Source organism: Molothrus ater, chromosome 2 (assembly GCF_012460135.2).
Source record: "Molothrus ater isolate BHLD 08-10-18 breed brown headed cowbird chromosome 2, BPBGC_Mater_1.1, whole genome shotgun sequence".
NCBI classification, from domain to species: Eukaryota; Metazoa; Chordata; class Aves; order Passeriformes; family Icteridae; genus Molothrus; species Molothrus ater.
Window position 1 is genome coordinate 68,933,857 of NC_050479.2, and position 12,154 is coordinate 68,946,010.

Below are 12,154 nucleotides of genomic sequence, written 5' to 3' on the forward strand. Positions count from 1 at the left end.
AGCAAGGCTGTAAGTCTCTTGTCCATTTCCTAGATTTAGGACAAGCAACAGGTACTGGCTTTTGTGGTTTTGACTCCAGTGGAGTGGTAAGAATGGCAGAACACTTCTACACTGTCCTCAAAAGCAGGATACTTGTCTTCTGTTTCCCACTCAGGAGCATTATGTTATTAATTTTAATCCAGATCTTGGCTCATATAGAGGTGTTGTGCAAAGTATCAATGACAAAGTTTTCTTAATTTGTTGTTCATTACCTTTGTTCTCACCTTTCAGGGTGTGCTGATGGTTGGTCCTCCTGGCACTGGCAAAACAATGCTAGCAAAAGCTGTTGCTACAGAGTGTGGGACAACATTCTTCAACGTGTCCTCCTCTACACTGACGTCTAAATACAGAGGCGAGTCTGAGAAGCTGGTCCGCCTCTTGTTTGAAATGGTATGTCCTCCATGATGTGCTCTGGGGCTCATTCAGGTGAGAAAGGACAGCACTCTTGGTTTCCTGCCTTTCCAGTAGCTTGCTGGAAGCATGGAGTTCACTGAACTGACACCCCCCAACCAATTAGAAAAACAGAATTTCTGGGTTTCCACATATGGTATGTTATTGAGGATTAAGAAGGAAATGCTTCATCACCCATGTTTAGGAAGGATACCATTTTCCACACTAAATCAAGAGTCGTGACCTCAACAGAAATTCAGTACTTGTTTGGTTATGGGGTAACAATCCCATGTGAAGTAGATTTGAAATTGGAAGGGGTTTGGAACATTTATTCTAGAAGCCATACATGTTTTTGTTCTGTTTTTATTCTGAATCATGGTCACAAGCCTCTCAGTGAAGCTGTGGGTGCAGTCCATCATGTAGGGTGTGTGAAGGACGTGTCCATGTAGGCTACACCTCTGAGACCCTCCGTGGACTCCTGTAATATTCACAGCTAAAATCTGAGCCTCTTGGGATTGCTGAGCTCCCTTCTGTCCCTTATGCCTAACCCTCACCAGCCTAAAACCTGGATGTGAAAACTGCTTGTATTATGTCAAGAAGAGTATCCTATTGTGGTAGTGTTTCTTTTCCCCTTTCCAATGTCATTTGCTGGGGCAAGCCAACCAACACTGACCCAAGGAGTACAATTCAAAGTGTATAAACCTCAGCATGTGACAGTTTGTAAATGAAGGTCTTGAATTCCTCCCTTGTGACAGGGAAGATATGTATGCAGTATCTCCAGCAGGGCTGGGTTGTGGTTTGATGAGGGCCTGTGCTTGCTGAGCAGCCTTAACAGTGATGTTTTCATTTGAATAAAGGCACGGTTTTATGCGCCAACAACAATCTTCATTGATGAGATAGATTCCATCTGCAGCCGCAGAGGCACGTCTGACGAACACGAGGCCAGTCGCAGAGTCAAGTCAGAGCTGCTTGTGCAAATGGATGGTAACAAGGGCTTAGATCTGGCTTTGGGGCTGGGATGCTGCTTCTTTACAGGTGGGAATGTAAGAACTGGAGCCATCTGGAAAACCTGGCTTTATGCATGAGAGAAAAATGAAGCACAACTTGAGATGAGTGTATTTTTGGAGTGTTCAACAACAGATAACTGAAAAGGGTGTTCTGCTTCATTTTTTTCTAAAATGGCTATTTTTAGGGTGACTTGAAAGCTCATATTAAAGAGACACAGACTGCACGAGAAGCAGATAATGGAGATTTGTGTAGTTTAATGCAGTTATTTAATTTGTATTCAGTTTAAACAAAATTCTGCCCTTTGCTAGACTCTCTAACTGTGGAACCCCATTGTGAGATCTGCTTTGCTGTATTCTATGATGGCAGCTAATACTACCCTTTTAAGTCAGATGTAGTACCTGTTTTGTGCAGGTGCACACAGCAAGCATGACCATCTAAGGAATATTGTATGGTGTAGAGGTTTGATAGCCACCTTTATGTTGCAGCTATCGTGAACTGCTGTATAAACTGCTGTATATAAACTACTATTTTAAATGTTCTCAAATTTGCAGGTTCATTGTGGTAAGCTCAGGATAGGAAAGCTTTTGGTCTCTTTGAGCAGTCCTCACTTGGTAAGCTGAGTGACTCCTGTTTCTTCTATGACCAGACTCAACAGAGATAGCACTGTCAGTGGGACTAGTAGGGCTATACTCACATATTGCTGTGTTATTAGCAGTGTCCAAGAAAGCCCTCCCCTTACTCAGCAAAATAATGAACTGTCCTTCTCTCTGTGATAATGATGGTCTTGTGACACCTAGCTATGGGAAGTTTGGAAAGGACTATAGAGAGCTCTTGCTTAATTTTGTCCAGGCTATGTTTGTCTGTGCAGTCTTTCTCAGCAAGCATCTCCATCAATAAGAGCTCTGGAGTAAAATTGCTCTGAACTGTTGTGCTTGCAGGGGTAGGTGGTGCTCTGGAAAACGATGACCCTTCCAAGATGGTTATGGTATTATCTGCTACAAATTTTCCCTGGGACATTGATGAAGCTCTCCGACGAAGACTGGAGAAGAGGATTTATATACCTTTGCCCACAGGTGTGTTTGATAAGACCATTTTCTTTTCCTCTCTATACAAGATGAGTTTAGGATAACTGCAGGACTGTTGTGCTTGTAAGGAATCCTGATGGTTTTGTGATGAGCAGTGTAATTCAGGGGTTAATCATTTGTCTGGATCGCTTTATTTTTAAAGAGTGGAAAAAAGAGAAATGCTGCTTGCTTGGGGGCTGAAAAACAAAGAGCTGTGGCATTTCATTGCAAGCCATTGATGGGTTCTTATATTTTGAAAGAGAGATAGTTTTAATGAGCCTGGAATTATTTTAAATGTTTAACAGTCAGCCCTTGAGTGATCATCAAAGGCAGCCTTTGGACATGTTCACAAATATTGCAAATGCACTCCATGCCCTTGCAGACAAATGGAAAGAAGTAGATCCATGAATTTTCACTTACAGGCTTAGTTCATTGCAAATCACTGCTTGCTTGCCTTTATTACTGTGCTTCCAGTCACTCAGAATGCAGCAGGCTGATTGCTTTCCTGCCCTAAGACATCTCAGCTTGTATTGTCTTTCCTAGCTGTCATTCACCTGTCCTATTAATTTTGAGATTCCTATCACTTGAAGTTTGCATAGCTCCCTTTCTTCTTGGTACAGTGGATGCCTCATCTGCCTGCATGAGCACTCAAGATAACAAGATGCATGTCCATGGTGACAGTGGTTGTGATTGAGTTTAGCAGGTCTAAGGACACTTAATAGTTCTACAGCTTGTCTGTGCAGCTTACAGGCAGTAACAGCCCCTAACAGGATGCCTGCCTTTATCACCAATTAGTTTAAAATCCTATCAGCTCTTCCTCTTGTTTCTAATTAAACCAGATTGTTTTTTAGCACAGTGGATTACACCCTGGACAGCATAGGAGATATGATGTGGTTTTATTTCCAGTGTTAGTTCCTGTTGTATCTGTTCTGCAAGTAAGAATGTTGTGCTACTCTGGGCAAGTCTGAGTGATGCATTTATAACTGTGTTGTGTGATTTGATGTAGTCAGGCATTTTAACTGAAAAAGTGGCATGTAGCATATATGCACCTGTGTATTGTGGAATTTGATGCAAGCATATATTCTGTAGTGTTTAATTTTCAAAATGCTGCACAGACTTGCTTAGCCCCACAGCAAAAATTAGAAGAATGTTCTCTGATGCAGGATACTCTCTGCAGGTATGCTGTGTGTACATTGTGCCCTCTAAATAATAAATCACCATTTTATAGCTATTGCCAGTTGTGTGTGATGGATAACTCTGTGCTCTTGACAGTTCTGCAAAGCACACAAAACCAGCAGCTCTAGAGAAGCTTTCTATTTTCTTTTGTATTTCTCCTTCCCCAAAAGTTAAAAAAATAAGAATTAGGGGCAACAATGAATAAAACATAATGTATTTTATTGGACATTTCTTTAAGACATTTAGCCTTTCCTACTGCTTCTTCTTCTGTTGCGGTTGTCCTTTTTTATAGGTCATAAAAATTGATCACTTGGAGAATAAAGATGCTGAGCTGGCGTATTTTTCCTGTACACTGAAAGCCAGGAAACCAGTCATCCTCTTCTTTCCCACCCTTGTGCACAGTAACACAGAGCCCTAAGCTGTCAAATTCTCTCTTACAAGCTTAGGCCGCTTAACATGTGCACCCAAATGCACATATGCACGTGCCCCCTGCAAGAGAAATGGTTAATTGACTGCATAAGTGCTCATTTACACAGCTGGTTATCACTGTGTGCACACTGCATCTGCATAGGAAAGTGGGATACCAAGACATTTCTATCGAAAATATATTAATATAGGTTTATTAATGTGTCTGTTTTCTATCAGACTTCAGCTGATTTCTTGGTCACAACTGAATAAACGGAATAAACTGAATAAACTGCTTAAACGTATGCTTAAAGTTCAGCCTGTTGTTAAGGGGTTTGTGCTGTCTGAAGCTTTTTTAATAGAATCCTTATTGTAGTTCTAATGAAACCCTGCAGTCAAACCCTCGAATAGGGAGCGGATCCAAAGGGATGTGAAAAGAAACAGAAATTTGTAGGATTGTGCTTTTGTGCCCTTGGGTAATATGCGACCAAATGCTTTATCACCTGAGACATAACAGACATTTGTAGTGACAGATCACTTTTACAAATACCTCTCAACCATGCTGTTTTAATATACTGCATTTAACCAAATACTGTACTGGATTTGATTGCACGCTTCACTATGACTTGTTCTCTCTCTTTTCTTGTATTGAACTCTTTTGTTCATACTTTTCACTGAAAAATCTAGGTTGTGTTTATATCTTTTTTTAGTGTAACTCTTGCCAGTCTTCAAACAAATATTTTTACGTTCTAGCAAAAGGCAGAGCAGAACTACTGAAGATTAATCTTCGGGAAGTAGAACTAGATCCTGATATCAGCCTTGAAGAAATTGCAGAGAAGATTGAAGGCTATTCTGGTGCTGACATCACTAATGTTTGCAGGTAACACATTGCCCTTAATTTGCAAATAGTACTGCATGGGAAGTCATCGTTTGCATTATATGATGAAAGGCAATACCTACTACAGCTGAAGCCGTGCTCACAGTGTCTGTGTATTAGGCCCACATCTATTTACTGTATTCATGTATTACTGTCATGTGGAGTGGTCCAAATACCATGGAGTCTTTCTGTGAGATGTGTTTTTCTTGAATCTGAAGTGAAAAAAATTATCTGAGCTAATCTCATGTTACAATTGGCTGCATTTACTGTAGTTATCTGCATTTGTTAATGTAGTGCAAAGCAGATTGTTGGGGTTTTTTTTAAATCCCATTAGTTTAAGAGCTAGACCATAATCCAAAAAAATACCTTTCACAGAACACTTCTTTGGGACTTCTATGTGCCTCATGTTTGGACAGCCCCCAGTGCAGCTGAGTCTTGGTGTCTACCTGAATCTTCTAGGTCGAAGGGGGATATAGATTATAATATTAGTATTTAATTTATTTCTGTCCTGTTCCCACGATTTATTTCATTTTTGGCAAATCAGTCTTTTCTGGTGAAGGGTAGGTATTTGAAGAAACTTATCTGAAGGAAGTCTATGTCTCTTAAGAATCCTGTCAAGAGAAACTGAGCCTGTAAGAGTATGGCTTGGGAATCTTTTTTGTTCTGCCTCTGCTGCCTTCCTGAAAATGTGAAATCACTCCATGGATTTGAAAACTCGGTGTGTGTCACGTAGTAGTGAAATTACCTTTCTCCCTAAGGCTTGTGTTATCCCTTGCTGGGAAAAACCTGGGGAAAAAGAAAATGTAATTTCAGACTGCCTGTGGGCCACAGTGTGAGAAAATGAGCAGTGTTCTTCAAGCTGATGGGCCAGGCTGGCAGGATCTGAGCTGGGGAGGGGTCACAGAGCAGGCAAAACATGAGGAGCCACAGGCACCCATGGCCTCAGCACTGCAGGGCCATGTGATGCTGTGTCTGATACCTCCTGCTCTGCCCTTCACACATCCAGCTGCTATGGACAAGCAGGCAGCTGAGCTGGGCTGCACTCTTAACCCTTGCTGACTGTCCTTTTGGGCCACACTGCAGGGAGAAAGTTGAAGTCTAAAAGAAATGCAGTGTAAAAATCCAGATTACTTTAAAAAAAAGTCTTTGAGTTTGTCTCCCACCCTGCCCTTTTCTGCTCTAAAGTTGTAAAATTTCATCTCCATGAATCATTGTAAAAGGTTTTCAGTTTTATAGTTTTAATTATCTCTGCACATTTGCCATATGCTTAAATGGGTTTTGGTGCCAGTACATTCTTTATGTTGAATTAATATAGTGATCTGGGAACATGGAAGCTACAAAAGATGTGAACTGCATCTTCTATGGTAAATAAATGCTGTCTTAAGTGTTCCTGCCACTGGTTTCTAGCAAGAGTATGCAATCAAAATTCATAGGCTTACAGCACATTCTGCTAGCAATTAGCTGCCATGCATTGTCCTGTATTTCCAGGGATGCATCCTTAATGGCAATGAGGAGACGTATTAATGGCTTAACTCCAGAAGAGATTCGTGCACTTTCTAAAGAAGAGCTTCAGATGCCGGTTACCAAGGGGGACTTTGAGCTGGCTCTGAAGAAAATCTCCAAATCTGTTTCTGCTGCAGACCTGGAGAAGTATGAAAAATGGATGGCAGAGTTTGGATCTGCTTAATCTCAGTGACAGCTTTCCTTCGCTGGAGTTTTATGGTTTTTGTTGTTCTCACTTTCAAAATGAGTTAGAAATCTTTTTAAAGGTTTAATAAAAGGTCTGCCTCTGCCCTCATCCCACCCCTTTCTGCTGACAGGATCTTTTAAGCTGTTTGCCTTTAAAGGGAATGAGCACAATAATGAGCTGATATTGTAAAAGATATTTTATCTCTGAAGTAGAAAAATAAGACAAACAGGAAGGGAAAAATCATACTTCTGAGGGTAGTCTTTTTAATTTTCAAATGAAGAGCAGTGTTACTTAACTTCCTCCTAGTCATTTTTTTATGGCTGGAGTCAATAAATCAGCTGGGGGATGTGACTCCAGAGGAACAGACAAGGGCTTGATGTACCCCCCCTGCTCTAAAGTGCTGCTTCTGCCTCCCTTGAATGTGGCATCCAAGTTATTATTCTTTCTCTCTGTGCTCGGATATTCAGAGCAAAGCCTGTGGATTAATTGGCATTACACAGAGGAAATGAGGATCAGTTTTCCATCAAGACATGGGCCTGACTCTCCTCTCATGTACTCCCATTTGGAACTGATGTCACTTCAGACTGTTATCAGTGTTACCTGCAATGACTTCTGATGGGAATGAGAGGGAAAGCAAAAGGCATGGATTGTTCTTAGTCTGGTTTATGCTTGTTCTCTGAACACAGTTTGAACCTGTTTGACCCGTAGGCACTTTGACTTAGGTTATAACTTGCACTTTTATGCTTATGTATCATCTTGTGCTTTGTCTGTGCTATCTAAATGTAATTGTTATTACTATTATTATTATTATTATTATTATTTTAGTACTTAGAGTTTAATAAAGACACTAATTTCAAGGCTTTATTTAAAACACAATGCTGTCTTTAGAACAAATGGCTGTGAACTTCCACTTCTGATTAGATTTGAACTTTTTCCTAGCATTACTAGGCAATGGGACTTTTACCTTTTTATGTTGTAGAACTGTTCATGCATAATTTTTTTTTGTGAAGGTGTCTTAAAAATGTATAAATATTACTGGTTTAGTAATATTTAGAAGATTATCTGTATGATCTCATTTATGTTCTTAACTGTTTCTTCCCTTCCCTCATACAAGTGCAGTGATGAGAAGGGTTCTAAGGTCTAGCATGAGAAATCCTCTCTAGAGTATACCTGTCACACTGACTGTATGAGCTTTTCACAGACTCAGCCTGTGAGTCTGGCACATGAAGTTTTCCTGTGGTAGGAATGTGAAGGAGTGCTCAGACAACCAGATTTACAGAGAAACATGCAAACTCTCAGGTTTTTGGTGGTGTTGTGAGCTAGGCCTTAAGTATTTTGGTGGATGTGAATTGCCCTGCAGCTTGGTAGGTATTCAACCCTTCAGCTCTCTGTGGAGACTCCTAGTGGCACAGACAGATGTGATGGAGTAAGAAACACACAGCACTCCTTATTGAATGGGAATGTATCATTATTTGCTCCTTTTTGTTAGTCCTCAGAAGTTCCCAATAATGTCAGTAATTCAGCACAATGGTCTCTTGGGCCATGACATGTTAACACTAAGACAAAAAACCTTAAATCACATACTTTGTTTGCTCAGGGAAGTGGTAAAATCACCATCCCTGGGAGTGTTTAAAAAATGTGTAGATGTGGCACCTGGGGACATGTGAACATTTTGACATGTCAGTACTGGGTCAATGGTCAGATTTCATGATCTGAGAGGTCTTCTCCAGCCTTAGTGATTCTATAATTCCTCACAGGGAATAACTGGACCTTTATAGAGAGAAAGCTCTGAAAATATTGCTATGGACTCTCATTTTTTCCTTGTGAAGCTGTAGGCAGCCACAATTGTTCTTTGTTTGTTTGTTTGACTGCAGTAGACATTAGTAAAGCTACACAAAATCTTTTGTGGCCAATACCAGATTAGCACTATGGGATCTCTCACTAAAGAGGCCATTGCTGCTCAAGGAGCTTAATCTACACAACCAAGATGTAAAAGTGAGTTGACATGAATGCCAGTAATAACCCTACTCAGCTGCCCAAGGGCAGTGCTGGGATTCAGCAGTTGCTGCTTACTAAGGTCTAAGTTCCAGTTTGCTCAGTTTCACATTGCAAGCAGCAGTGACCTTCCTACTGATCAAAGCTCAGCACTTGGTGAAAATGTCAGTCCTTAGCTCTTTGATGAACCTTCTACCTTAAGGCATTAAACTTCCCTCTTGGCTATTAAGCAAAATTCACTGTACTGGGCATTCCCTTTAGTAGGAATTATTCAGGTGCTGCAGTCTTTTTCTCTAAAGGTCATGGTTTCTACCCCAGAAATGTTTTTACTGTATAGGTCCATTCATCCTTTATAGCTGTAGATGTTTATGATGTGCCCCAGAATTACTGACATGACTTGGCCCTGCTAGATCAGGCACCCCAGAAGGCTAAGACCATCCCTCCCTTTCAGGAAAGGGAGTTGTCCTTATATGCTGACCCTTTCATCTTTACCAAGTCATGCTGGCACACCCACCTAGGTGGGCTTGGAGACTGGGTTATTCACTCCAGGGGAGCCAGCATTGGGTGCAGCAAGGAGCAGCCCGGGAAGGAAGGGCAGCCAACAGTGGCAGCAGCTCAAGGCCCAGAGGATGAGCTTTTGGCTCAAAGTTCACATCCCAGTGCTGGAGACCCTTGTGCAAGGACACTGGATTCCCTGGAGAGCAATGTACCAGCATGTCACAGCCTGCTGCAACTCTGCTCAGTCTGTGCCTGTTTGTGTATGGAGATCATCCACACATGTGGGGTACACACACACAATAGGTGATGCTTCAGTAGTTGTGCCTAGATTACTTAAAAAACATGCCTTAGAGCTGTGTTCATGTGTTTTCTAAACATCTGTGAAGGCCCTCTTGGGTGGCACTGTTAGTTTTTGTACAGTATGTGATCTGGTTGTATGAAGTAATAAATGTGTGCTAGAGTCTGTCTTGCTCGAGTGGGGCTGGGAGTGCTTTGCTGCTGACTGCTTCCAAAGGCTGCCATACATGTGGATCTATTCAGTATGTCATGGTGCCCTTTCACCAAAGTCCTTGATGGAGAGCAGTTAAAATCTGGGGTTTTTGGATAAAGCTGTCCGCAATACTTTCTTTCTAAATTGGCCTTTTGTTGCCACAAGCTATAAAATGGAGAATACTCCAATGCCCACCACATGGAAGGGAGGGTAGGGGAAAGCAGAGGCCCCAGCAAATGTTCAGTGTTAGCACCTGATTCAGACCTCACAGAACCAGGCAGCCTTTTTTATTACTTGCCCCTGGGCTGGAAGTATAATCAGGCTCCAAAGAAGTTGTATCATCAGCTGCCTGCTAACCAGGAGACTTTCAAGAGCAAAACTTCCATTAGGAAGGAGCTTTCAAACTTGGAAAGAGACCCTGTGTCTCCTGGGACTGAGTTGATTATTTGAATTTTCTCACTAACTTCCTTATGAAAGAATGGAGTTTCCAGTATTTCATAATGCTTCAAACATGAAAGAGTGAGCAAAGGAAATGCTGATCAGGGGATTTCAGGAGAGGTCAAATCTTTGCATAGGAAGTTCAGCTCACCCCAGTTTAAAAGGGACTGAAATAGCAAAGGTGCACTGACTTGTTCTGATCATGGGAAAGATGAAAGAGCTTGTGTGCTGTAAAGAAGTCCTCCATCAAATGAGCAAAGACTTTGTGGTACAATCCAGGCATGAGGATGTGGAAGCAGATGAAGAAATAGTGATTTTTTTGAATCTGTTATTGGAATAAGCCACCCTCAATCAGATTGTGAATGGAGATGTTTATTCAGAGCTGTAGTGCCAAATAAATACGTGATGAACACGCAGGTGTCACCATGCTGCGGGGGAGCAGGCAGGGAGCCTGGGAGTCCTAGAGCTGCACACTGGTGTAAAGTGGGTGTCAGCACCATGGCAGCGGCTGAGCCCCCTCTGTGAGGGTGAGCTGTCCACCAGGCAGCCCTGTGGTGCAGAGTGGAGCCAAGATGGACAAGAGTAGCCTCAGTGGTGCTCTGGAATGAAGCAGACTGCTGGTGCAAAGGCAGGGTGCTGATGCAGTTCAGAGAACGTCTCCCACGGCCATTTCCCTGTGCATGGTAGGGGTTTCACTGGAGCACTGTGCAAAAGCTTGGCCATCACTGTGGATGCCTCAGTCACCCGTGCTCAGAGCCCAGCTGCCACACACAGCACAGCTAACAGAGCTGCAGCAGCAAGGGGTGCTCCTGCATCCCACAGCACTGGAACCCTCTCCACCTTCTGGGCCTCCCTGGTTTTGTGTGCTGGTTGTGACCTGTTCTTGTGACCCACTCAGTGCATACGTCATGGTTCAGTACCTCTAACCGAGGAGTTTCCTTGTGTGCAGGACAGAGCTGTCTTTTGATCAGCTAAAGTGCCATGCTTCTACATGTCTGCATGAAGGTGTCTTGGAAACATTCAGGCAATTTTCCTCTTCTTTAGAAGGCCCTAGCTAGCATTAAAAGCAGATGGGATGAAATATCTTGGCTAGCCTGGTTCCCAATGCAAGAAAACTTACCTCAGCAGCCAAGGAGGTGCCACAACAAAAGTTCTGTCTTTGTTATGAAGTGGCAAAATGTGGGGATATTCTCACTCCTACTGCACAGGCAGAGTTAGGGTTGTATTATGTCCAAGGTCTGTTTCCTGGCTTTTGTGTGTTTGTAATTTCTTTGTTGCAGTAGGAACATTTTTCTCAGTTAGGGGGAAGCCATGGGGTATTTGTTCAGTGTCTGGATTAGGATTTTGGAGATCCCATGATCTGGCTGGTACATGAAGCAACTGAACCCATTCCCAGGATGCTTACTTTTGGAGGAACTCATCATGCATCCTGCCTGACTGGATGTACAGTAAGCAGTGTAGCTTTGTGCAAACTCATATAAATATAATATTTAGAATATTTGTTTGACAAAGAGAGAAATTTTTACTGCCAGTTTGCAATTGTGTTGCTCTCATTTGTAAGCAGCCCCTTGCATATGTTGTTTGAGGTAAAAGAAAATGTCTTGGAATTAGGATTTTTTCTGAACTTGACTTTGGAGAGCAAAAAAGGTAGAAAAATATTTGCCTAGAGGAAGATACAAGAGTACTGAAGACATGGAGATTTGCAATTTCTTCTTTTTGTGGCTGTCCTTTTTGTTGCACTGCTGGGCTGTGCTTTCTGTTTCCAATTTGTTTTGAAATAATTACCATTGTTTATCCGTCTCTCAGACAGCCTTTGCAGATGATTTGGTTCCACAGAGCCCTCTTTTGCTTGGCTGTTGGTGTTCTGGCACAGCATGCTGTGTGACATCTGACTGAACAGGCTGATGGCAAGAGATCTTCCTTGTGAAGGAAAGGTCACCCAAATGGTGAAGGTGAGAAGAACAGCACAGAATACCAACTGGGCTGGTGGGAACAGAAACCATAGCAACTCTACACAGGGTTTATAAATACAACCAAGAAGAAAAGGGGAATACCCTCAAGGAGATGCTGACAACGCCACACCA

At 42.2% G+C, this 12,154-nt stretch overlaps 1 protein-coding gene across 1 annotated transcript in view; it reads left to right on the forward strand.

Moving 5' to 3' along the window:
- The window catches only part of KATNAL1 (katanin catalytic subunit A1 like 1), a 37,705-nt gene extending 30,009 nt beyond the window's left edge, over positions 1–7,696 (forward strand). Inside the window, exons 7-11 of the mRNA XM_036404277.2 lie at positions 271–429; positions 1,287–1,413; positions 2,376–2,510; positions 4,836–4,962; positions 6,448–7,696. Of these exons, the coding sequence (XP_036260170.1) occupies positions 271–429; positions 1,287–1,413; positions 2,376–2,510; positions 4,836–4,962; positions 6,448–6,646 (747 nt within the window). The 3' untranslated portion in view covers positions 6,647–7,696. The remainder of the gene's footprint in view (positions 1–270; positions 430–1,286; positions 1,414–2,375; positions 2,511–4,835; positions 4,963–6,447) is intronic.
- Positions 7,697–12,154: the final 4,458 nt, after the last annotated feature.